The 24,117-nt window shown below is 41.0% G+C and overlaps 1 protein-coding gene across 6 annotated transcripts in view; it reads left to right on the top strand.

The window, feature by feature from the left end:
- Positions 1-24,117, top strand: part of LOC108926604 (A-kinase anchor protein 13-like) — an 85,739-nt gene that overhangs the window by 21,863 nt on the left and 39,759 nt on the right. For all 6 annotated transcript variants that reach the window (XM_018739377.2, XM_018739379.2, XM_018739378.2 and 3 more), the window contains exons 4-9: positions 2,543-2,696; positions 5,826-6,119; positions 10,917-11,100; positions 14,686-14,872; positions 15,057-18,018; positions 19,060-19,133. In XM_018739377.2, coding sequence (XP_018594893.2) covers positions 2,543-2,696; positions 5,826-6,119; positions 10,917-11,100; positions 14,686-14,872; positions 15,057-18,018; positions 19,060-19,133 — 3,855 coding nt within the window. The remainder of the gene's footprint in view (positions 1-2,542; positions 2,697-5,825; positions 6,120-10,916; positions 11,101-14,685; positions 14,873-15,056; positions 18,019-19,059; positions 19,134-24,117) is intronic.

Below are 24,117 nucleotides of genomic sequence, written 5' to 3'. Positions count from 1 at the left end.
GAGGAGTTACTATAACAACTATAATGGTGCAATGTTACCATGACATTATTCTGTGGGGTGAAACAGGAAACTGGTAATCTCCCTTCAAAGACTATACTTTAATCTCTTTAGAGATTATAATGTGTGCCCTTGACTGTGGAGGATGCCATAAAGGCAGTATGTGTGGTCCTTCACTAAAAAGTGACTGTGACACTAAGGGTTGCACAACACAATGTAAAACTCCAGTGTTTACATCTGGATCAGTCAAGATGTCACCTTAGTGCCATAACTTTCCTTATTATGTGACTGCATGCTGTTCAGATTAGAGACACCCTCAGTAGGTTACCTTTGGAGTATGCTTTCAAAGTGAGATTGCCGCAGTGTGTCCATCCCTTCCTGTTGTGGAGGTAGGAGGTACTCGTGTGCTGTTGGCACCTGTGTCCTCTGATGCGTAGGTTGAAATACTCTTTCACTTTTTTCACTGAGATGTGGTCGTTGAGCTCCAGTCACTGGGTAGAGCTCAGTTAAGTTGTGTTCTTTTTTGGGAACTCAAGGGTGTAACAGACAGGGAAGCTCCACCTTGGGTGGGAAGGTTGACTATTTACAGAGACCAGTCCATGCAGAGTTGTGCAAGACCTGGAGACTAGAGCCCTGAAAACTGTAAACATCATGCCATATTCTGAGAGATCATGAGGAACACCTATAAATAGAGACATGAAGTGGTTGTTGACCTCTTCATGTTGTAAAGTTAGATGCTTTCTGGTGATTGTAACCTTATCCTTTCTCTTAAAGCTTTTCCTTCTCTTCTACACCTACATGCCATATATTCTGTTACTCATTCCTCTACCCATTCGTGCACTAACCCTTATGTTTAGAATTCAGAAGTGGATGTGTTATGATATATAGACAGAAGTAGAAGTTGTTTTTTTTTTAAAAAAAAAGGATTTTATTTAGATGCTGGGAATTTGTTTTGTTTGAATATTCTAGTTAAATAGCTACAAACTTTTTTTGTTTTCATGGAGATCTTTTCTACACGAAAGACCTCTTTGAGAAGCAACAGAGTGACTTTAAATTTCCAAAAAAAACGACATACACAAGTGAAAGTGTTACCCAGTGCTACTCAGAGTGGTTTTTGACTCACACCTGTTTCCTGGATTCTGCTCCAACCACCTGTTTCAATGATTCGTTTTCAAAGGCAGCAGTTGAAAGCTTCTACTAACTGGTCTGTTAAAAAAAAAAAAAAACAATTAGGAATGTAAAATTTTGGTTTATTTGTGTATTCTATTCTTTAAAAACAGTCTTTCAGTGTTTTCATTATTGATGAACTTTTGAGTTTGAGTCACCCAACGCAACCTTGGGCTCTCGAGATGTGCTTTCTCAGTCACTAGCAAAGGATATGTGACTCTGTCCTTGAGCTCCATATTGAGATTGAACCACGGTTGGGTTCTTTTTCAGACCTGTTCCGTGACAACCTGATGTCAGTCAGAGATTTGCAGTCACCATTTAGTGAGGAAGGATGTGGCTTCTGAACTCTGCTTCAAAACTAACAGTGCACTGCTCTCCTTAAGCCATAATTCAGACTGCTCTTGGATAGTAATGTTGTGTATTAGCTGTACGGTGAAGGCAGTGGCAGCAGTGCAGCCTTCTTTTTGTATGCAATTTCTAAAAGAAAGCTCAAGTGCAGCAAATAATATGGTCGTTAAGGAACTAGACTTTTAACCCAAAGCTTCCTAGTGCAAGTCCTGGGAGTACCGTAATGCAATTTTTCAGTGAAAAAAGTTGTGTAAATGGTGAACTCTTGTTTAAAAGAAGAAAATCTAGTTAGCAAAATTAATAATGAAGTACTAACAATGAAATAGTGTTAAAAATGATGGAAAGCACTGAAAACTCAGTCAGATGTCTGTTAGCACATAAATAATGTTTGCCCAAGCAGGAAGCACTACCGCTCCCCCATCTTATCTATTTCCACTCAGACTCGGCTGTGCAGGATGGCAGTCATGCAACGAGTCTGCGGTATCACTTGTCTTCAGACCATGATATAATTTGTGCAAATGAGTGGATATATTTTATAATCCCATTGCATCAAGATCCTGAGCTCTAGCCAAAAAAACTTGGTTGGCTTCTTCTGCGTTTATGCTTTTGGAGTGGTACCCAATTCCGTTTCCTCAAAAAGTGTTGTAAAATATGACCTGACAAAAAATAGAAAGAAAAAGCTTGTTATTCTAACTTTTTTAAAGGTAGTTTTTCTATAGTGTTTTTCAGAAGTTTTAAAGCAGTTCAGAACACTGTTATTGTATTGTTTATTACAGTATAAACAAATGTTTACAGAAGTTTATTAAATTTGCATAGTAATTCATATTTTTCCTTTGTGTGTACTTCCTGCTAACATGTTTTGAGCCTTACATATAGTAACTGTACCTTACCTGGAATGTCACTGGTTTGTCATTTTCCAGTCTACCCAGGTGCAATTACACTTTTGATCACTTTTGTTTGTTCAGGTGCAGTAGAATGGAAATCAAGGTAAAAAATCAAGAGTGAAACTATTTCTTCCTCTGTTTTGTAGGGCAAGGGTCTCCTAACTGTACAGCTGTGTGATGGAGAACTGTACTTGGATGAAGGTGATGTGGAGTTCTACCTGCTCTTCACGGGCTCTACCCAGAGGCACCTGGCCACCACACTGAAGAGCAGCCATGCTACCCTGCAGACGATTTGCCCCTGTGAGCCTTACCACCTCTCTCATACCATCCCTCTGGACCTTTCTATACCCCTTTAAATCCTTCTGTCCCTTTTTGCTTGTAAATGAGATCTGCTAAGATCACCAAAGCACTGAACCAGTACATGGGCAGAACTTTGTTGACCATGAAACTGACCTGATGGATGATGGGATGAGGTGTATGTGAAATTGCTAATTAACTGCACTTGACCTTAATGGAATTTCTTCACCTGAAAAAGCTTTTTTGAAGAAATGTTTAACCTTGCTGTAATAGATGTTTTTACCTCATCTCTTGTGCAGGGTAAGTAAACCCCATCTGTTTACTGTGTCAGAGGCTTGGTGGGCCACTGACACTATGTCGAGAAGCACATTCCGAAGCAGGAGAGGTCTTCAAACCTGATTTTTCCTGGGAAGCCTGCAATGAGTCAGTTAATCAGTATGCAGTTAAAGTACAGACCAGCTGGTTGATATCCTTATTGGGAGACATGATGGTAAACAATCAGCCCTCAGCCACAGCTATATGATTTAATGGCTGTAGTGTAAGAATTTTCTATTTAGACAAGATGACTTTAATGGAAAAGTACATTTGCATATAGGAGGAATTAAAACGACATGCGGAAAAAAGTTAATTTCGTTGTGTGGTCAGAGTAGTACAGATAGTCCATGAGTTAAACATGTGTGACTTATGACCCTCTGGACTTAAGACAGCTGTCTTATTAACCTTATTATATTATTTTTGAGCCAAGACATTAGTTGTTGTTTGGGTCTCGGTCAGTGTTTTCTAGCATCAGTTGTGTTCTGTTTACAAAACTTTTCTTTTGTGATTCCCTTCAGGTTACTTTTAATTAAAAAAAAAACTAGCAACAAAAAAGTGACTGTTTATTTATTAATATACTCTACAGAAGCATTTTCTGTTTGGGGTTATGGACATCCCAGAACTTCAGAATTACAAAAATGTTTACCTAAGTTCTGTTTGGGGTCTCAGAAACCCCATCTACAAAAATTATTAAATGTAATGGATTTTCATATTCTGTGATTCTCTGATTTATGTTAAGGGTATAGTGGACTCAGAACAGTCCCTTATAAACAAATCTGGACTCACAGAAATCCCATAGGAGGGATAGGTAGGTTAGCAATTGCCCCTGTTCTACAAGCCATGCCTGTATGTGACTGTTGACAAATGCCTGGTACCCTTTGGAATAAAATGCCACATTCAAAATGGTATAAAAATATTGGTAACCTGTGTTGTAAAACCCAGCCATGCTTGGAAAGAGAAAACTTTACAGGAAAACCTGCAAGGGGTGCTTCTGAAAAGAACCAGGATATAAAGGTTGTCTTGGATGTGACTGAAGGACTGTGTGGTTATAATGGGAGTTATGACAATTTTTTCACATCCTGCTCTTTAGGGGAGGAACTACTAAAAGGTAAAGCCCAGAATATTGTGAACAATGAGAAAGAACAAGCTAGAGCTTCCAAAAGAGCTTGATGAAATAAAAATGTCATCATTCCCGTTTGCTTTCACTGTCACTACTGCACTGGTGTCGTCCTGCCCCAAGAAAAGCAAAAATGTCCTCTTGATGAGCCAAGTGCACAAAGATCCTGTTGTGGGTGACAGAGAAGTAGGCAGCCTGAAACCATTTTAGATAAAAGGGCTAGGGACCTTTTGGAAACATCTAGAGACCGGGTTCTAGTGAGCAGGACTCTGTCTGGCAGTACTGTTTACCTTGGTACATGCATGGTATATCTCTACATCTTTTGCTTGCTTTAGCATCTTGTGGGGCTACAAAACTATTGGTAGAGTTTTATGCCTAGATTCTAGGGAGCAGGGCTCTTTGCTTGGCCTGGTCATTGACGGATTTCATCACCTTTCTGAAATGTGTACACCTACTTTGTAGCAAATGGGAAGGTTAAGGGTTCAGTCATTTCCTGTCTGTTGGGTTTCAGTTTCAAATGGTTTGGAAATGGCCTGATAACTTTCTCACATTGTTGAGCAGCAACAATTGCTTCTCTTATGATGTCTTTTCTCCTTGACATAGTGATATCACAACAGTCCACACCACCAAACTGCCAAAGGTTCTGCTTTTATAGGTGGTCACCCTTCCCGATGATCAATTAATCAAATGCATTTGTTTAGGAGCACCTGCCAGCTAATTAACTTCTTAATTCCTATGGAAACAGTAAGGGTGTGCTTAATATTTTCCTACATGGTTTCTGCATTTTGGCTTATGTTGTGTTGGATAAATAATGACATAGTGACATTTGTTGTTTTGTCTGTTATCCCAGGCTACATTCGTCTAATTAAAGACAAAGACCTGATTTTTATGGAACGGGGGTTTATTTTCATTTTGCGACTGTTTGTTTGTCCTATCTGTTCAGATGTTAGTAGAGCTTTGTGCAAGTGTGTGTCATGTTATGGTATATTTAACTGTAGACTTAGTCTTTACTGTAATGTTGCATTCTCTGTTCTGCAAAGCGCTGTTCATTAAAGGCACTGATAATATGCTGCAGTAATTCGATACTGATAATGTATGTGGCTCTAAAGTACTTTCTCTGCGTAAGAATTTGAAACTTCATGATCTACATAGCCTCTCTGCATATTGCATAATCCTGACATTGAGATAAAGAATGAACATGACTTATCTGTTTGTAAAAATGGTTGTCAGTTATGTTAAGGGTACAGTGGTTCAATTTCAAACGGTTTGGAAATGGCCTAACTTTCGTTTTGCTACACATCAACAGGTAACATAGTAGAGTAGCACCAATGACTTTATCTAATAGGTTTTCACCAAAATGTATGGCTTTATAAATAAATACACAGAATGCTGCTTTACTTTGACAGTGTAGTAAGTAGCTTAATGGTTAAAATCCTATACTTGTGTTCAAAGTTGAAGAGAGGTGAAGTGCTGGCAGGTACCTTACTTTTGTACCTTTTGCAAAGTTAAACCAAAAAGCTTCCATAAAATAATAAATGAAAATATAATAATAAATTTAAAGAATTAAACAATAGACCTGTTGTGGATTGCATTCAGATCTAACTTATCCCCCATGAATATAGAAGCTTTCTCTTTGGATAGAGTGACATTATGTAATTGGATAGTACTACATTAACCATACGTACACCTTTCGTCCCCAGCCCACAACTGCTGCGAGTCCGTCCAGGTGACCCTCTATGCATGGTGGCCAGGTCGACCCATGGAACACGTGGCTGAAGGCCACCTCTGCTTTGTGCAGGATCTGGCCTATGACATGGCACAGTTCCTGGTGGGTGCTACAGGGCAGCCTGATGGCCTGGAGGGGTTGTTACAGCTCGACGAATGCCAGGTTGCATCATGTGAGCGTGAGCAGCTGGACTACAGCCTGGCGCTGGCCCTCCAACACTTAGCCCTGCCCAAGGGTTGGAATGTACTCAGCCTCAGCCTGGACAGTGGTAAGTGGGCTCTCTCTGCATATGCACCATGTAAATAGTGGTTAGGGCGGTCACTTTTTATAATTTAAAGGTCCCTGATTCCAGTCTTTGTTACTAAGTACCTTTGATTAAGGTCCCTGAATTGGTCCAATCAAAAATGCCTTACTGTATAAATGTAAATCACTGTGGAATTTCCAGGTCTAAGATTTTAAGTCGTTTTGGGGAAAGGTGTCTGGAAGATTGCTTACTTTTATTTACTACCACTGAATCAGATGTTACTGCCTTAAAATGATGATTTTTTTTTTTTTTTTTTTTTTTTTTTTTTTTTTTGTGAAAGGAAACTGCATGTTCCAGCTTATTATCTGGAAGAATCAACATGTTTTAAAATGATTACCATCAGGGATGGTCCTGATGTATCAAGTGAAGGAGTGCTTCACTTACACATAGGGTGATAACTGTGAGCTAAGTGGGTTATAACTACGAGAGACCAGTATTAGGCAGCACTTTTTTGCCTTGGTTTTCTTTGGGGAGTTTCTTTTCAACCAAACCGACTCTTGGCTTTTTTATTTCTCCTTGCTTTGGGTCAAATTAAGTATGTCCAAAAGATGCTCAAATAAAACTGTCTTACACAAACTAGAGGTTGCTTAGTAGGGTATTTTTGTGGAACTTTTTTGGGACATCAGACTTCTGATTATGATTGTTTTTAGGGTATCAACAGATGGTCCTGATGAGTTAAAAAGCAGCAGGGGCTTGGATTGCTGGAACTTGCATCACAGATTTGGTAGTGGTTAACAAACTGTTAAAATGGGCCCTGTTCTAGCCTAAACATAGCTATTTAAATGAACTGAGAAGTGTAACATTTTAGTTTTGGTATTTCAGGGCTTCTTTAAAACATTTATAGCTCTCTATATCTGGGCTCATAGTTGACAGGTCAGTAGTCTTATTTTAGAAATCTTTCTAAAAAATTGTTATTCCTTTTTTGGCAATTATATGTAGGAAAATCATGTTTAGTAAACAGAACCACCTAGAGATGACAATGATAGCCCAAGGCAGATTGGCAGCATGATGAAACTGATATAATGATATACTGCAGTAGTTTAACTTGGGCTGTGATTTCTGGAGACCCTTGCTTTGTTGGTGTCTGCAGGTGACCATGTGCTCCGATGTCTTCCTGAGCTGAGTCTGACACACCTCTAGACACAACACTGGATGCTTTCCTGCCTGAGATATGGCACGACTCTCAGACATAAGATTTGATTACGTTTCCAGCATCTTACTATGTGGGCATTGAGAGATTTCTCTCTGTACATGGACTGCTAGCTGTTTTTGGGAATTTCTCCTCCTTGACCTTGATAATATCTGCATTTAATGTAATGGATGTCTGCTGGTATGGCGGTAATCGAAAAAGGGTGTGTTTGTTGTTTAGATGATCCAGAATGTAAATATGTATTTGATTCCTTTATGGAGTATTTTGTTTCTTTCATGTCTCTTGCACAAGCAGGGCTTGAACAAGAGACACCATGTTAGAATCCCATTTCTGTAACCACAGTGCTTTAGAGCAACCATGGTGAAAAAAGTAATTAAAAATTAATCTAGTGGAACTCAAGTATTATTGGTAAGGGTAGTAGAGTGCTGCTTTGAAGGGATTCTGCTTTTTACATTATATCTATTTACATCTACTCATTTAGCTGATGCTTTTCTCCAAAGCAACTTAATTTACAGTTATTTACCCATTCATACAGCTGGTTAATGTTACTGGAGCAATTTCAGGGTAAATACCTTGTTGAAGGGTACTACAGCCAGAGGCAGGGATCAAACCTGCAACCTTTGGATTCAAAGGCAGCAGCTCTAGCTACTACACTACCAACCTTCCTGTTTTTAGTTTATTTTGCTGTTGTAGGGGCTTCAGTGATTAACACCTCAACTTTTATATGCAAGTGAGACCGGAAGTGTGTAAGTTGTAATTGCAAGTCCACCTACTATATCTAAATCAATAAAAGCTTAATAATACAGTTTAATTTGCCGACTTATTCATGGGCTAGTTCCTTTAATAAACAAATCCTTTAATTAAAAAGTTTGCTCTAAAAATTTGTTCAGTTTACATCAGCAGCACATAAAATGCAGGGCCTTTGTATTCATCTATACCATAAACATCAGGCATATGACAGGGTACGCTATGGGTGGGACACCAGTTTATTTTCTTATGTTTTATAAGCATAAAATAACATTAAAAGCTATTTTGAGATGACCAAAAATAATTAAAAAAAAAAAAAAAACACAATGTTCATCTCTTGTATACTCTGTTGTGTGCTGATTTTACACATGCAGTAGTGCCAGATTACCTCCACTTAGTAGGCACCATAGTAGAATGAAATGAGTTAAGAATAAAGAGGGATTCACTTTAAAAATCCTGACCATATTTCACTGGTCTTAAGGAAATGGCCAATTCATCACATAAACATGTTCGTTAGCATGTAGTCACTATGAGTTTTATTATCCAAATAGCATAATAATAGACACACATCTCTATTTATTTTCTGGATGGTGTCTGTAAAAGTTTCTAATGTAACTGTCATATATAAAAATATGCTTAATGAAATCTGAACGATCCTCAACCTATGCTACCCCCTGCACTACCCACTTCCCTCTTGACTAGTGACAAAAAAAAGAACATTGAAGAAAATGTAATTAAACATTTATAAATAACTTACAATTTTCAAATATATGAAGGTCTTCATAACTCGGATATTCATAACAAGAAGTACAGGTGTGGCATCACAGTTGACAAAACACTGTCAGATTTGGTAGAGAGGCTCATGTATAAAGATCAGTGCGAAAAGGTATGTAGTTCACATCGACCTCTGTTTTGCACAGATCGACATCAGGCAGTGAGGCAGCTTTGTCTCCATTCTTTTAGTCTTGTTTGAAATTGCCTCGAAGGACCCATAATGTTTAACCTTCTTCCTATGTTGTAGAGCCAGGGATGTGGTAAGAAATGGGATGGATTGTGGTTTCTGCGTTGGCTGTAACAATGAATTACTCTAATCCAGGCCAGGGCAAAAGTGTACATACGAACTTCCAAGACTAGTTGATTAAATTCCATCACGTGCTGACTGTAACGGGTGCCAGATATGTAATGGCATTTTTGGACTTAGCGTTTTCCTTTGGGCACCTGTCTCAGTGACAGAACAGAACCCTGAAGGTTTGTTTTAGTTGCCACTTACTGGCTGAACTAGTTACTGTTTTGGAACTGGTTAAGTGCCATGCTCAAGGGTACTGTAGCAAGGCTTCTCCTTGAAACTGGGCTGCTAAACATCCAAATTATATCTGTTGTAAGTTCTTAATCAGTAATATTTATGGGGTTTTTGCCTCCTCTCTTTTTTCCAATGTCTTCTGCTTTTTAATTTTTTATGTTCGTGACTGATTATAGAAATGCAAATGGTACAATCAGTACCGCAAATGGTACAATCAGTACCACAAATCTGAGAGAGTGAGGAAGAGAGGAAGTTGGCAATCCTAGCCAGACAAGATTGTACTATATGACATCTGTCTTCCTTCAGTTTGCTTGTTCTTTTGCATCTGCAAATTGTTTATACTTGTGCAGTGTTGGCATGGAAAACATACATCTGGCACAGTGATTTAAAATAAGCTCAATGAAAACATACATTTACAGCTTAATGAAACAACGTCTATAGGGGCAGCTGGTAACGTAGCAGCTAGAGCGGCTGCCTTTGGACCCAACGGTCAGAGGTTTAAATCTCACCTCTGGCTGTAGCACCCTTGAGAAAGGTGCTTACCCTAAATTGCTCCTGTAAAATACCCAGCTGTATAAATGAGTAAATAACTGTAAATAGATTAACACCGTAAGTTCTTTTGGAGGAAAGCATCAGCTAAATAAATTTTAAAATATTCTGATACACTGCTTGTCCATGTCTTCATGTTTGTCAAAGAAGTTCCTGAACATACTTTGAATAAAGGATATCACTTGGTTATATTTTACTTCAAGGACTCCAACAGAACATTGGGACAAAAATTTTTGGTTGCTTCCGCCACTTAACTTTTGCCAATTGGTGGCATCTGAAAAAAGCAAGCACTACTTTCCACTTCACAGTTGTGTCTTTGAGTGTGACAGATTTAACCCTAATGCTTCAAATCCACTGGCACTCTAAGGCTGTTTGATGTGAAAAATTAATTTTTCAGAGATGCTGAGCAGTCAAGAGACTGTAATATTGATCTTTTTATTATTGTCTGGATATTTTCCATTGAGGCTTTGTGTAAAGAATGCTTCCCTCTGTACACAGACTAAAACATTGCATTCCCACTAGCCCATTTAAGATGGACAAGTTTGCCTTCTACTCTTGGTATTGGGTTTAAAATGGAAAACACAAAAGCCTAGCAAATGGCCAGTGTATCTAAGTCTCAACTGGTGCTGGTAATCTGCCACACTGAAAGTAGAAACCTCTTAAAGATTTAATTACACACAGTAATTAGACTGTGGCTTTGAGAGGTCTAAAAACAGCCCGCAGTTGTGCTGTACCTTCCTGTTTCTCTATAAGCAGGGATTTGTGGGGCAGGGAGAGGGTGGTGGGGGCTCAGACGTGAAAACATCACCAGGACAACCCTGCTGTCAACAGGGTCTTTTGTAAAATTTCATAGAAATTTTCTTATAAATTGTCTGGATGAGAGCTTTGCTTATTACACGCTCAGTGATACTTTTGGCTCCTGTATGGAATTGCAATTATTGCAGCCCTCCTCCCATGATCTTGTCTTCACAGTGGTGTTTATTGTGGCTGACCCTCATCCCTGACCTTTTCTCAGAACCCATCCCCCAGGAGACCCTCTTGCACTTTGCGGCCCGTCGTGGCCTCCCAAGGGTGGCTGCCTTCTTGCTGCAGTGTCCGGGAGGAAGGGAAGCCCTAAAGCTGCCTAACCAGAAGGGCGAAACCCCTTTCGCACTGGCTGAGGCGAGGGGCTACACCCAGCTCCAACATCTCCTCACTCAGTAAGTACCCCTATATGTGCCTGTTTGACTACCTGGAATGTCTCTCCTAACCTTCTCATCACTCATACAGTATTTTAATGGTAAAACACATCCATTTAGCTTGTTTTGTCATGTAGTTCTCTTTATTTTTTTTGTCTTGGGGCAGGGAGGTGCTACTTTGTACTTTGACCCCCCCCAAGATTTATTTTTTTCTCCCAATTCCTTGGTCTGGACATTTCTGTTATCCTTTTTGTTCCGTTAGATGGCTTATTTCAGGACACTTCAGTAAATAACTACTTCCTTTTTTTTTTTTTTTTTTACTTTGTTTCTGCACTGTTATTGATCTTTTTGTAAACAATGCGTGCTGTCTTCTTCAGCACTCTGTCGCTTGGATCTGTTTCTCCCAAACATGCTAAATAATAAAAAAAAAAAAAAAAAACTTAATATAATAAATTTATTAATTTTATTTACATGGTACAATTACTCAGCATAACAGTATGAGTAAAGAATGAAAAAATTGAATCAGTAAAAATATATTGTTACGTGGGGATTTTGACATGGAGAATCATGCTATAGAAGTGACCTGCTGCTGTCAGTTCTATATTTTATCTGATTTGTCTCCGCTGATGTTCCTGAAACTCAGAAAAGAGAAAGTACAGTAAAGAAATGTTTATAAAGACCCTACAAAAAAGGCTTTTAAATTCTGAAATGAAAGGCAGACCTCGAATGAAACATGATTAATGGTAAAATGTTCAAACTTGGTCGAAACTGTAGAAAGCAGAGATAAGGAATCAAACAGTGGAGCATTAAACAAGACGGCCTTGAACTCTACGTTTTTGCCAAGTGTCAATAAAGCAGTACCAGGCAGTGCAAAACTGTGTCACAGCACAAACAGGCTTCTACTGCCCACATCACGCCCTCAACATCCCTCTGTGTAATGAGAGAAACCCCTTAGAGAACATGAATAATGTGGCAAGGCTGTATTTCCCTACTGTTATTCTTCCACGTGGAGGACGTGCTATGCTGTGAAGAAGTTTTTGCAGGAGTTTCATGTTAAATTTTGACATCACACTTTTTTTTTTTTTTCTTCTAGCTGCAGTGGTATAGTCATGCCCACTTTACAAAGGTAATTCATTGGTATAGAACCTTGGTGTAAATTTAATTCTCACAACCTGAAGACAAAATTATCACTAGTTACAGTGGTAACTTTTTTGCAAAATGTTACCCCTTTCTGCCAGAATATCATCAAACCTCATTAAAATTGACAGTTACTTCAGTAGTTAGGGTTAGATTTCATAAAACAACACAAGGCAGTTTCTCTTCATTTAATATTCTAAATCTTAATATGCCCCATTGTGATATTTTTGTTTATAGATCATGTGGTTATAAATGAATGTATTAAATCATTGAACTCTTTGTTTAGCTTGTCGTACTAATTTCCTATGAGATGTACCTTGCTTTGGAGAAAAGCGTCTGCTAAATGAATAAATGTAAATGTAATATTCTATAATACCATATGGCTGTCTGCTTGTGCTCCTTCAGGTCTTTCATGGCTACCGTGTACTGTACACTTAAACTCTCACAAACAGAGCATACATGCATATGATTGTAAATATTTCTGTATTAATTCAACCATTAATGACACAGCAGTAAAGAACACAAAAGAAAGAAATCAATGAAAAGAAATTAAATAAATTCACACTCGCCAAACAAGTTGACGTGGTGTCTCATAGTATCCGGGCTGTATTGTTCGACACATGCTTGATCCATGCTCAGTCTGTATGTTCATGTTGGGTTTCTGTGGGCTTCCTTCCTGATAAAAACACATGTTGAACTGGTGAATCCAAATTGCCTGTATTTTGTAGGGTGTACAATGTAGTATCTCTAGCATTGTAAGTCACCTTGTCAGATGTCAGCTAATGCTGCATAATAATCGTTGTATATTGCTTTGCATTGTATATCTACTTAATGAATAAATGTAAATGTAAAGTGCCAGTCAGCTGTTAGGATGTGTGTAAAACTGTCCTCGTAAATACGAAGAAATCCCTTGGAAGTCAAAGTACAGGTGTTAAAGTTGATTTTTCATAACTTAAGTTGGTGTATCTTAAGGTATGACTATATTGCAAGCTTCCAAGCATCTCTTTTCTGCTTATCTCAGGAGTTTTTCCACATCACTGTCTAGCTGTTTGCATTTTCAAAAGCTACATTAGTGAACCTTCATTTCTTGCATAGCTCAATGCTAAAAAAAGGACAAATCAACAGTTGGTTGATGGCCTTCACTCCAAATAATAGCACATCACATGGGGATCCCATAATTTTTTTTCAACACGGTAGATGAGGCGATGTTGCACGCTGCAAGTAACATTAAGCAGCACACATTCTCCATCCCCACTGTCATCCCAGTTTTCTGCATCACATGGGAACCTGGGAAACAGGGTCATTGAGTGGCGCCAGTGTAACCCGATCACTGTCGGAGAGAACAGGCACCTGGTAATGTGATCCGAGCCTTGTGGGAGTTTCCTTTGACGACGGCACAAAGCAGGGCACATGACGCCAGGCCTGAAGCCCTGGGTGGGGCTTAAGTTCATGCCAGGCTTGCCCTCTTCACATAATAGGCTTTGAGAGGATTGGTTGACATGCAAGCCTTTTGATGGAAGGTGATTTTTGTTATTATGCCATAAAGCTCTGTTTTTATCGTCGAAAGCAGATTAAATGTGTTGTCAAGTGTCTTAAACATCTTTAACTGTGAAATAATTGGTGATATGTGGCTTTTCTAGCCAGGGATGATTTTTTAAAGTTGTATATATTTTATTCTCGGAAGCAAGCTTGTACATGTCATAGTTTTGATTTTCTTACATTCTGGTGATGGATAGATCTTTTTAATATCACAAATCTTCCTGTTAACTTAGTGAGCTAATGATAAATCATGTTTTTGTTATTATTTTTATGAGATTAATTTCCTAATGTCTCCCACCCCATTCTTGTAGTTCTCTTTCAGGAATAGTTTTTGGCCAGCTGCCTTGGTCACTTATTCAGTCATCTGTTTATATTTTTAGTCCCCCCCCCCCCCTCCATTATCCAGTGAGAGGTACAATTGCTTCATTTTAGTGATGACCTTAAGAAAAAGCATCTTGAATTTTCTGTTAAATCATTTGTGGCAGTTTTGATCAGATCCTTTTTTCCTGAAGCAGTAAGATGACGTCATCTATCCTGAATCATGCAAAGACAGTTCCTCCTTTTGTAACTCACTGAAAGAGCTCCCTCCTCCCTGTGTCACACACCCAGCTACAGCTGTAAGGTGTGTGCTTTGTTTTCTGCAGCAACAGACACTCTACTCATTCATGTAGGTTATTGTAACAGGAGTGTAGGAACAAGGGCAGCTGAACTTCTACTGGTGAAATCTGTAGAGAAGAACAATTTAGGATACCTGCGAGGGCTTGAACACTGCTGACGTGTAACTGCATTACAGGGAGGGGCAAGGTAAATCAGATCAAATTAGTTGACAATGTGAAGGAGATTAAAACCAAGGCGTGTCTCCAGAGTGCTTGCTTTGTGGGTGTGTCATGTGACCTGAGCTCCTCTGAGCAGGCTCTTTGCGTGGTGCAGGTCGGAGGAGTCGCCGGGACCAGAAAACGAGGCATCTCTGCTGACCAGCACTGAGGGCCATGCAGTATGGCACCACCGCAGGCTCAACACTTACACCCTGACCGTGTCTCTGACTAAGGAGGCCCCTCCTGCCAGCCTGGAGGATGTAGATAAACTACGGCGCATGATTCACTGCATCCAAGAACAGGTAAACCAGGATGATCCCATTAGCTCTTTACCATGACTTCCCCCTGCCCTGGCCGTGCTTTGTCTTTAAGAATGTCTCACTATATTCCGGTTGAACAGTTAACACCCAAACAGGCAGTTTTTACTTATTCATTAGCTGGAGGAGCAGAGAGCTGAGTATTCATTCTCGCCATTTGTGTTTTTAGGGAAGTCCCTCATTTCAAGTAGCGTCAGAACTACTGCACACCACTCTCCAGTGCTGTGACAGCCCAAGAGAGCAAGCAGAAGAAAAGGACTTGCTTTACATAGCACAGCAGGGCTCTGACTCCAGTGTTTCCTTCAACGAAAACGGGCAGCAGGATGGAGGCAAGAACATTGTCGGTAATTGTGTTAGTGTCTCTGAAGGACTCCAACTGCCCTCAGACAATGGCATCAGTGAGGGCTGGGTGTGCCCTTGTCAGGACAGCTGTGTAGAGTGCACAAAGCAAGTGGAGAGGGAGCTGGGACCAGCTTTGGTTGGCATCGTGGACTCTAAAAATGGGCCAAATAACAGTGAGTCTCTGCTGGTTTGGGAGGAGGGACTGAGGCCAGCTTCTGGCAAGCTGTCCTGCAGGGGCCAACAGGAGGAAGCTGATATCAGCCAAGGCACAATCAGTGCTACACAGCAAAGTCTGGAGGGGGACAGCAAAGAAAACCAGGAAGTGGCAAGCAAGGCGGAAAGGGCGGAGGAGGTATGTACTTGTGATAACTCAGATGCAGCTCTCGGCGGCAGTAAAGCCACAGAAAACATGGGCAACTCACAGTATCAGAATGACCAGGGGATATCAGATGGTGGAGCAGAGGACCATACCTCCCAGGAAACTAGACAGATTGATCAAAGTATGACAGAAGTGAAGACCCGCAAACATGTATGTGAAGACCCCCTGCAGGAGCCCGAAGGAGAGACGGAGTCTGGTGAGGTGTCGGAGGAAATGTTTGTCGCGCACCAGTCCTCTGTATCATTTCTTGGACTTCAGGGCAGCACTGAAAATGAGGAAGGAACAGTGGAATCTGAATGTTCAAGTGCAGCGGCAGCTGACCCGGGTTCTGCTGAGGCTCAGTGCGAGTCCGAGAAAAGCCACTTTGAACAAAGTCAGGAAACACCTGTGGTGGGTTGTGTAGAAGCTGAGGGGGACAATGGCAGTGATGTGAACTGTGAGTGTGAGTCGGGCAACACTGAGATGGAGAAGCACAGAGAGGCAGCCAGTGGGGATGAACCCTCTTCTGATACTGTAACACAACATTCACAGGGGGACAACGGAGAAGGAGGTGGAGTGAAGAACACTGGATGTACAGAGGAAAGTTCTTGCGAGTTTGGTTCTCAGGTTTTACTAAACTTTTCCAGTTGTGAGGAGACCCTACTGCAAATAGAAACTAGTTCAGCTGATGGGGACCACAAAGATCTTCAAGTTCCTACTGTTAATTCTGTATTGGAGAGCAGTGAACCATTAACCATAGTAAAAGACTGTGTATTCTGCTGTGTGCCAGAGGTAGAGACCAATAACATGTCTGGAGAAGACAAAGGAAGCATCTGTGACATTACTGATGTCACTTCATTTTCCACCAGTGATGAGAATTCCTCCCAGACTGATGCTGTTTCCACTGTTGCAGAAGAGCAAGGAGCCCATATCTCAAGTGATGTAATGTCTACACAGGATGTCAGGCCAGAGGAGACAAATGACAAGATCTGTCTTGACGATGCTGCTGATGTGAAGCCTGATGAAGTCCATGGATGTGCAGTATTTGAAGACTCCTCTCAGTGTGTCCTGGCAGAGCAAGGAGCAAAAGATTTGAGTGACGCAACATCCATGGAAGAAGTAGGTCCTGGACAGACAGTTGAAGATGAAGGAAGCATCTGTGTTGAGGAATGTACTACAGTAATGTTAAACATGCCGCCCAACTTACATCTTGAAGAGGATAAGTTTCATTCTGAGAACGGATCCAGTGGAAGGAATGCTTCAGGTGAAGTTATATCCATAGAGGAAGTAGATTTCCAACAGATGGTGGAAGACCAACAAAATGTTTGTGCAGAGGACGCTGCAGATGTAAAATTGGATACAGTTTTGGAACTTCTGGAACTTCCCTTCACCGACAATTCCATTCAATCTTTCAGCAACTTGGGGGTTGGAGAAGAGCAGGTAATAAACATTCCTAATCACTCTGCATCCACACTGGAAATAGATGCCCAGGAAAAGAGAGAGCCTTTAGAAGAATCTACTTTCTCACCTTCAAAAACTGAGCCGCCTTCAGAAGTGGTCAGTAAAGAACAAGAAGGGAGTGATTGTGGAGAGGTGCCAAAGGCATCACCAGCCGCAGAGGCTGACCTGCAGCTGCCTTCCAGTGAGAAATCAGCCAAAATTCCTGTGGAAACATCACATGTAGAGGACCATTTGAGCCAACAAGAGCTCTTGGAAGAAAACAATGGATCTGAGCTCAGACGTGACGATCAGGAGAACACACTGCACACAGATATCATTGTTCAGAAGCCATCCATGTCTTCAGACTCTCAAAATGATGAGGTTCAAGAAAGCCTGGGCTTTCCAGAGAGAACCAAGCTGTATGTCGATAACCTGATTATCAGAGAAGAGGAGGTTGATTCTCACTTTAGCCAAGGTATTGACCCTGAAACTTCAGTAGATGTGACCTCTGACACTGCAGTGGTGGTCATGAATAGTGAAGAGTTGTCTCTGAAGAGTCTACCTGTGGTTCTAGAGGAAATAAAGGATCACCCAGTAGATGGCCCAACAGGACTCATGACCTCTAAGGCTGTTTCAGAGTATGTTTCTGAGCAGAAAGACATTGGAACTGCAGCTGCTGAGTTTGCAACCCCTGAGGCTCCCAGGGACCGTGTTCACTTGGAGCTCCCAACCCATGCATTGGAGGAGAATTCCCTGCAGCCTGCATCAGCAAGGGAGGGTTGTGATTCCCTGGGCCCTGGTGTGCTGGGGGGGTTCTCCAGCACTGTGGACAAAGATAGGGACTTAGTGGTAGGGCTTGAGCTACCACGCATGCTTGACATGGTGGAGGAAGTGTCTGAAGAAGGGTCTGAAGACAGTCCAGACATTAAGACTGATAATATTGAAGCTTCCTGCGGTGGAACTGATGGGCTGCCAACCATTCCCAATTCAGGTGAGAGAAAATCCTTAAATCTGCACCGATTGCTTATAAAGAATAAACCTAAAGATTGATTTACTTAGAAGTGTCCATAATGGCAAAAAATGACTTTCTCAATCTTAAATATTAATTCATACATTTTTACAAACTGGTTACCTGCAGTGTCTCAAGTATTGTATAAATTTTTTGCACTTGGACTCCCACGTGATGCAAAGGTATAAAGTATTATGCTCCTGCCCTGCGTTTGCTTTATTTGACCTATTGCTATGGTTAAATTATAATTAATCGCATCCTTATTCAACTAGAGTCACATGGTCTTGAGTGCGTGACTGTTCTGAATGTAAAGCCTTCTTTTTCATATGTTAGATGGTTGCAGTGCATCAATTTTTACAGGGATCATAGTTATAGCCTGTATAGCCAAATGTACATTAGTCATGCATGGTTTCCTTTTTCACTATTCTTATGATCTCATTACATATTAGAGAAAAGAATTCTGGTGAAAGGCCATTTTCTGCTTAAATTTTTCCATCCAAAACTAATTGCTCTGGTTGAGATAAGAAGGAAAATCCTGGGCACACCCAAACTTTTTTTTGTTCTTCCAAGAGCATATTACATAACAACACAGAAACAGCAGTTTGAGGCTTATAAGTGTCTTTATTTTGTTGAAAGAGGTTGAACCAAAACACAGTTTCTAATTTAGAGCTTATTTGCAGCAATACAGCATCCTTCCTCGCTTCTTGCTTTATTCTCATCCTCAAAAACTATACTTTAACTTCGGAACATTTTAATATTCACACTGGTGATTTAAGTAATGTATTCCAGTTAAAATCTGAATGCTAAGGTTGCACTCTTAAACTCTTTGTTCTCATTTTATTATTTCTACAGCTGAGTCAGTGAATAAATTTAGGTTTCTTTCCCATAAAGAATAATTTGGGCCAAACCTGACATTTTTATGAATTGTTTTGGTCTTATGGCTTGCTTTTCATGGTTATTATTTGGGTAATGGAGACTTTGACTTTTCCTCTTGCACCCATCTACTCTGACTCTCCACTACAGAAAGAGAGGCCCCTACAGCAGGAGTCCAGGCAATGTCAGCTGTCTTGGGGACACACAAAGGGAACACAAATGAGGTGAGTCTGTGGCAGCTTTTAATTGCTTTCTTTCTCACTGGGAAAGGACAGTTCATTATACCAAGAAGTTTAATTTTTAACAATGCAATGATGTCATGGCAACACAATTATGCCCTAGAATTTATTTAATTCTTAGTGTCTTTCTATGAATCTTTTTTCAACTGATTCCACCCCCCCCATTTTTTTTGGATGGTTTTGTGAACAGCCTTGATCGTCATGTAGGTTTGGATCTAGAATATGTTCTTTACTGAGGAGTAAGGCTAGTCATTGTGGTAAAGGTTCAACCAGTGTTCTGGCTGGAAGCCTATAGGAAAAATGACGTGATGGGCTGAACACATATCAGCCACATACTGGTATACTCCACCCATGACACTTGCCTAGAGGGTGGAGGTTCCCAGTGAGCCTGTAAACATCCAGAGCGGCACAGCTTTAAAGCTGGGAATTGTGTCACCTTCCTGTGGGAGATACCATACTTTACCATATCTGGTTCAGCAAATACCTGTACCCATGAGCGCTGTTATGCTAACGAGGTTTTATGATGAACTTAAGTGCTCATATAACTGTTGAATTTTATTTATTTTCATCTTTATTTAATTTTATTTCAAAATATTTTAATCTTCGGGTGTGCGGTGGCGCAGTGGGTTGGACCGGGTCCTCCTCTCTGGTGGGTCTGGGGTTCGAGTCCCGCTTGGGGTGCCTTGCGGCAGACTGGCGTCCCATCCTGGGTGTGTCCCCTCCCCCTCCGGCCTTACGCCCTGAGTTGCCGGGTAGGCTCCGGTTCTCCGCGACCCCGTATGGGACAAGCGGTTCAGAAAAATGTGTATTTTAATCTTAAAAAGATTCAAGACTCAGCAGCGGTCTTTGGCAAGTGAAGGTCACAAATATAACAACAGGATATGCTGAAGCCACAAACATATACAAAGTTTAAGACATAAAATAAAATGCAAAGCCTCTGCATAAAGACTTGGGATGCTGGGATTTATGTCGAAGGTAGAGATGTTCACCAGCAGGCCTAAACAATGTTGGTTTCACAGGTTCAGTACAATTACCTTGTCCCATAAGCTGCAGGGAGACATGTAAAGGAATCTCCTAGAGATGTCATGAACAAAACCTGCATACTTCATAACCAATGAAACTGATTATTGAGCATTGATGATTAACCAGTGTTGACCATATGAACCTCGTTTGGGATGCCTTCCATTGAGCAATCGAGGATATATATTGTACCAACGAGCCCTTGTTGAACTTAAAGGAAAAAGAAAAAAAAAACAGAAAAGAGCCAAACTATGCATAGTCTGTTTTTGTCACAAGATTTGATAATTGTGTTTACATACAGCCAAGCACCTTGAACCTGGTGTTTGAACCTAAATGCCTTGTCCTTTCTTCAGATGCCCCCTGGTGCTCATGTTCTGCTATAACAGCTTCCAGATGTGCTACTTGAATTTGTCAGTTTAGGTAAAAACTTTGGAGTTCTCCTGTGTAATATTTACATAGCTGTATGGTGTAAACTTTGTTCAAAGCAAATTTATCTGAAGGGCAGAAGGAAAAGGAAATGTCCTGCCCAAGATTACAGTTGACAGACACCATTGAGGTTTCCATTAGATTGTTGTTCTTTAATTCCTGGTTTTCGTTAAGGTTACTATAACTGTGCAGTACATGGTTTGTCTTCTGGCTACTCTTGTATTACTTGTTTGTCTCGTACCCAAAGACCTGATATGAAGATATCTGGCACTGGCTTTAAGCCTCTGTGCCTAGCTGGTCTGGACCACTTTTGAATTGTCATTTCTTCAGCCCAGCACTGTGCTGTTATTTGTTACTGATGGCCCTGTGAGCTCAGTTTTTATTTCCCATGACTCGAGTGGATGTGAAAGTTCAGAAGTGAGGTGGAGTATAGCCTACATCTATGTGTACTGAAACAGACTGAGCCCTGCTGAGCAAATGCTGAACGGTGTCCCGACTGTATAGCTGTGGAAGCAGCTTGGAGATGGTGGGAAGAGAGCGGGTTTCAAAGCTCCTTCCATAAAGCAGGGCTTCAAACGTTTCTCTGCCATGTGGTTTAGGAAGGGAGTTGTTTCATTTCTGCAGAAGAATGACCATATAGATCCAGACACAGAGTCCATTCATGGCCCTTCGACTACGATGAAGTTGAGTACCGTGACGTGGAGGAAATGAGCACGTCTTTGTTTCTCACATTCTCCTTTCAAGATCTGAGGCCTTGTTAAGCATGGTCATGCGGCAGCCTGAAGGTAATGTTTATTTTGTGGAAAGTTCTAGAACCCCTAGAGTAACCTAGTGTGTCCCTCACTTTTAAAGAAGAGTGTTGTATATTGTCCATACGAGCTCTGTTACTCCCCAGTCCTGAACTGTCATCATGTGAGAAAGGTGCTTTTTTTTCCCAACTACATAGGCTGCATAATGAGGTCTGTTTTATACATGTGGGGAAAAGGGAGTGGTTAGTGTTGGGCAAAGTGCATTTGGAAAGGCTGTTTTTAAGAATAATAAAATAGCCTTAGATCGCAAACAGAATTGAACAAGTAAGTGAACAAATGAAGGAGCTCCTGCTTTTATGAGGTTAATTTTGCCTGCATTTCTGGTTACACAAAACATTTATTTTGGGATTGGTGTTATTTTGGGAAACAGCTTTTGTGCCTGTTGTGTGAAAATAGAACTGATCCGCTGGCACTGGAGTATGAAGCTTGAGAAATGTGGAAGAGTTTACAATGGGAGAAATGACATTGGGGGGGGCTCATATATAATAGGGCTGAGCTTCAATCAAAACAGGAAAACATGTGGCTGTGTGTGCGTCTGGGTGCGCGTGCGTGTGTGTGTGTGTGTGTGTGTGTGTGTGTGTGTGTACACGTACAGCACACTGGTAATTTGTGGAACTTTGCGCAAAGCTTTTAGTTTCTCAGAATACTCAGAACACATGATAAACGCTTTGCAGTTTCAACAACTGAATAAGAAACATTATTCTGCCTCGAAATGATGCTGCATGTTAGTGTATTACAACTTATGTCGTTGTAGATCCAGACTCAGAGTGAGATGCTGCACTTCTGCATGCTCATACAACTAAGTCCTGTTGACATGTTTCCTCTACTGTCTTTGAACACAATGAAATACAGTACAGGTGAATTTACTAAATGAATAAATGTAACTTGGCGAAATACAATTGTTAAAAGAAGGGACTCCCCCCCCCCCCCCCCCCCCCCCAGCTGAAATGTCAGATCTGGTGTTCTCAGTCTCAAAAAGCTGTTTCGACTGGAGAGCCAGTCATATTTCCCAAACCGGCAGGAGGAATTTGACTCAGACTTGGCTTTTCCAAACATTTAAAGCTGCGTTCCATTCAGTTGCCTAAGTAAATTAATTTTAGGGAGGGAAAATTGTATAACTCCTTTCCCTGCTAGGGTTTTACTGCTGGAAATATAAACGGTCCCAGTGTAAATGGTTCCATGTTTAGGCTTTCACTTTTAAATCTCCACACTATGCAGCAATAAAGTGTTGCTTTTCAAATAAACAGTATAAACTATGGAGCATGTGCAACTCCTTTCTAACGCTTTTTTGTAATTCATAATCTCAGATGTCTTCAAGAAGTTGCTGTAATTGACAGTTTCATTTCGGCTTATCTCGTAAATGCTTGGTTTGGATAGTGATGGAGAATACAAAGAAAGGGGAGGAAAAAGCGAGTCCCATTGACGCAGTTATCTGGCTTCCTTCGCTGGACGTGGAAGGCACCGGATCTCCCCGTCATTTAGCCCGTGCGGTCAGTCGACAGGGGACAACACAAATGCCGAGCTGTCACACGCATGGCTGCTTTATCAGGACGTCCTCACAACCGCGTCTGTTGGTCCAGGAACTGAGCTCTTAGCACTGATTCATCGAGTGTTTGCTCCACAGTTTAAAGGAGCTAGAAGAGCGCTAAGAGACGAATCGCACACAAGAGCATGCACGCACACACACACACACACACGCAGAGAGGGAGGGAGGGAGGGAGGGGAATGGGATTGAGTTCGGGAGGGCGAGCGAGCGAGAGAGAGAGTAGGGGGGCTGGTTTTCACACAGATGTGAAAAATTGGGAGCGTCTTATTTTCCTGCAAGCTGCAGTACAGTGCTAAAGGTCAGGACTTCATGTGGGAACCTACCGCTGTTTCCATGACGGCTGGTTTTTCATACCGCGGACAAAGATGTACGAGCGACACAAACGGAGGTATAGCCTGAACGCAAAGGGGGAGCGAGTGCTGGATGTGGTCCTCATTAAGGTACGAGTCTCTCCTGCCTACAGCAGCTGTTCCTTCATTTTATTCGCTGCTTTGATTCTCCCTTAGTAGCTTGGCGGAAAATGTGCATTTTCTGTTGACTGCTGCTCAGAGAAAAGCTTTGAGTTGGAACAGAGTTTTCTGAGTTTGCTCGGTATGTTGTAATTGAGTTGTTTGCGTGTTTCTTTTATGAGAACAGAGATGTCACTTTTAAATTCACAAAGATTACACCAGACATGCCATGGGAAAGTATACGCGAGCTTCCCAAAATACTTTTTTTAACCTTTCATTTTTTTTTTCCTCAATTTCTTGAGACCGATGCGTTTCAGCAGATCCCTTCATCAGCTTCATTCATAAGCTTTCGTGTGTTCTCCAAAGTTTGCTTTACTTTACATAATCGGACTGTTCTGAGCACTGGAGCCCTTTATCATACGACGTTGGGCTTTTATAAACTTTACAAATATGCCAGTGACTTTCCCTGCAGTTGGTGCACTGGTATCTGTTGTAAGGGTGTCGAATGTATTTTTTTTAAATGCACTCATCCGTGCCCGTAGATGGGTGTGTCTAGCAGTTTCAGACAGTCAAACTGTCAAACGAAGGCATTGCTTGAATGGGTGGAGTTTGTTATTGGATACCTGCAGCAACTGTAGCCTTCAGCCCACTGTGGTCACTGGTCTTGTAATTTTACTTCTTTCTCCTTCTGGTTCTTTTTTTGGCAGTAAATAATTTGT

This window comes from Scleropages formosus, chromosome 7, assembly GCF_900964775.1.
Source record: "Scleropages formosus chromosome 7, fSclFor1.1, whole genome shotgun sequence".
In the NCBI taxonomy this organism is placed as follows: domain Eukaryota; kingdom Metazoa; phylum Chordata; class Actinopteri; order Osteoglossiformes; family Osteoglossidae; genus Scleropages; species Scleropages formosus.
Note: the sequence above shows the minus strand (reverse complement) of the source record. Positions and strands in the feature narration are given on the sequence as shown.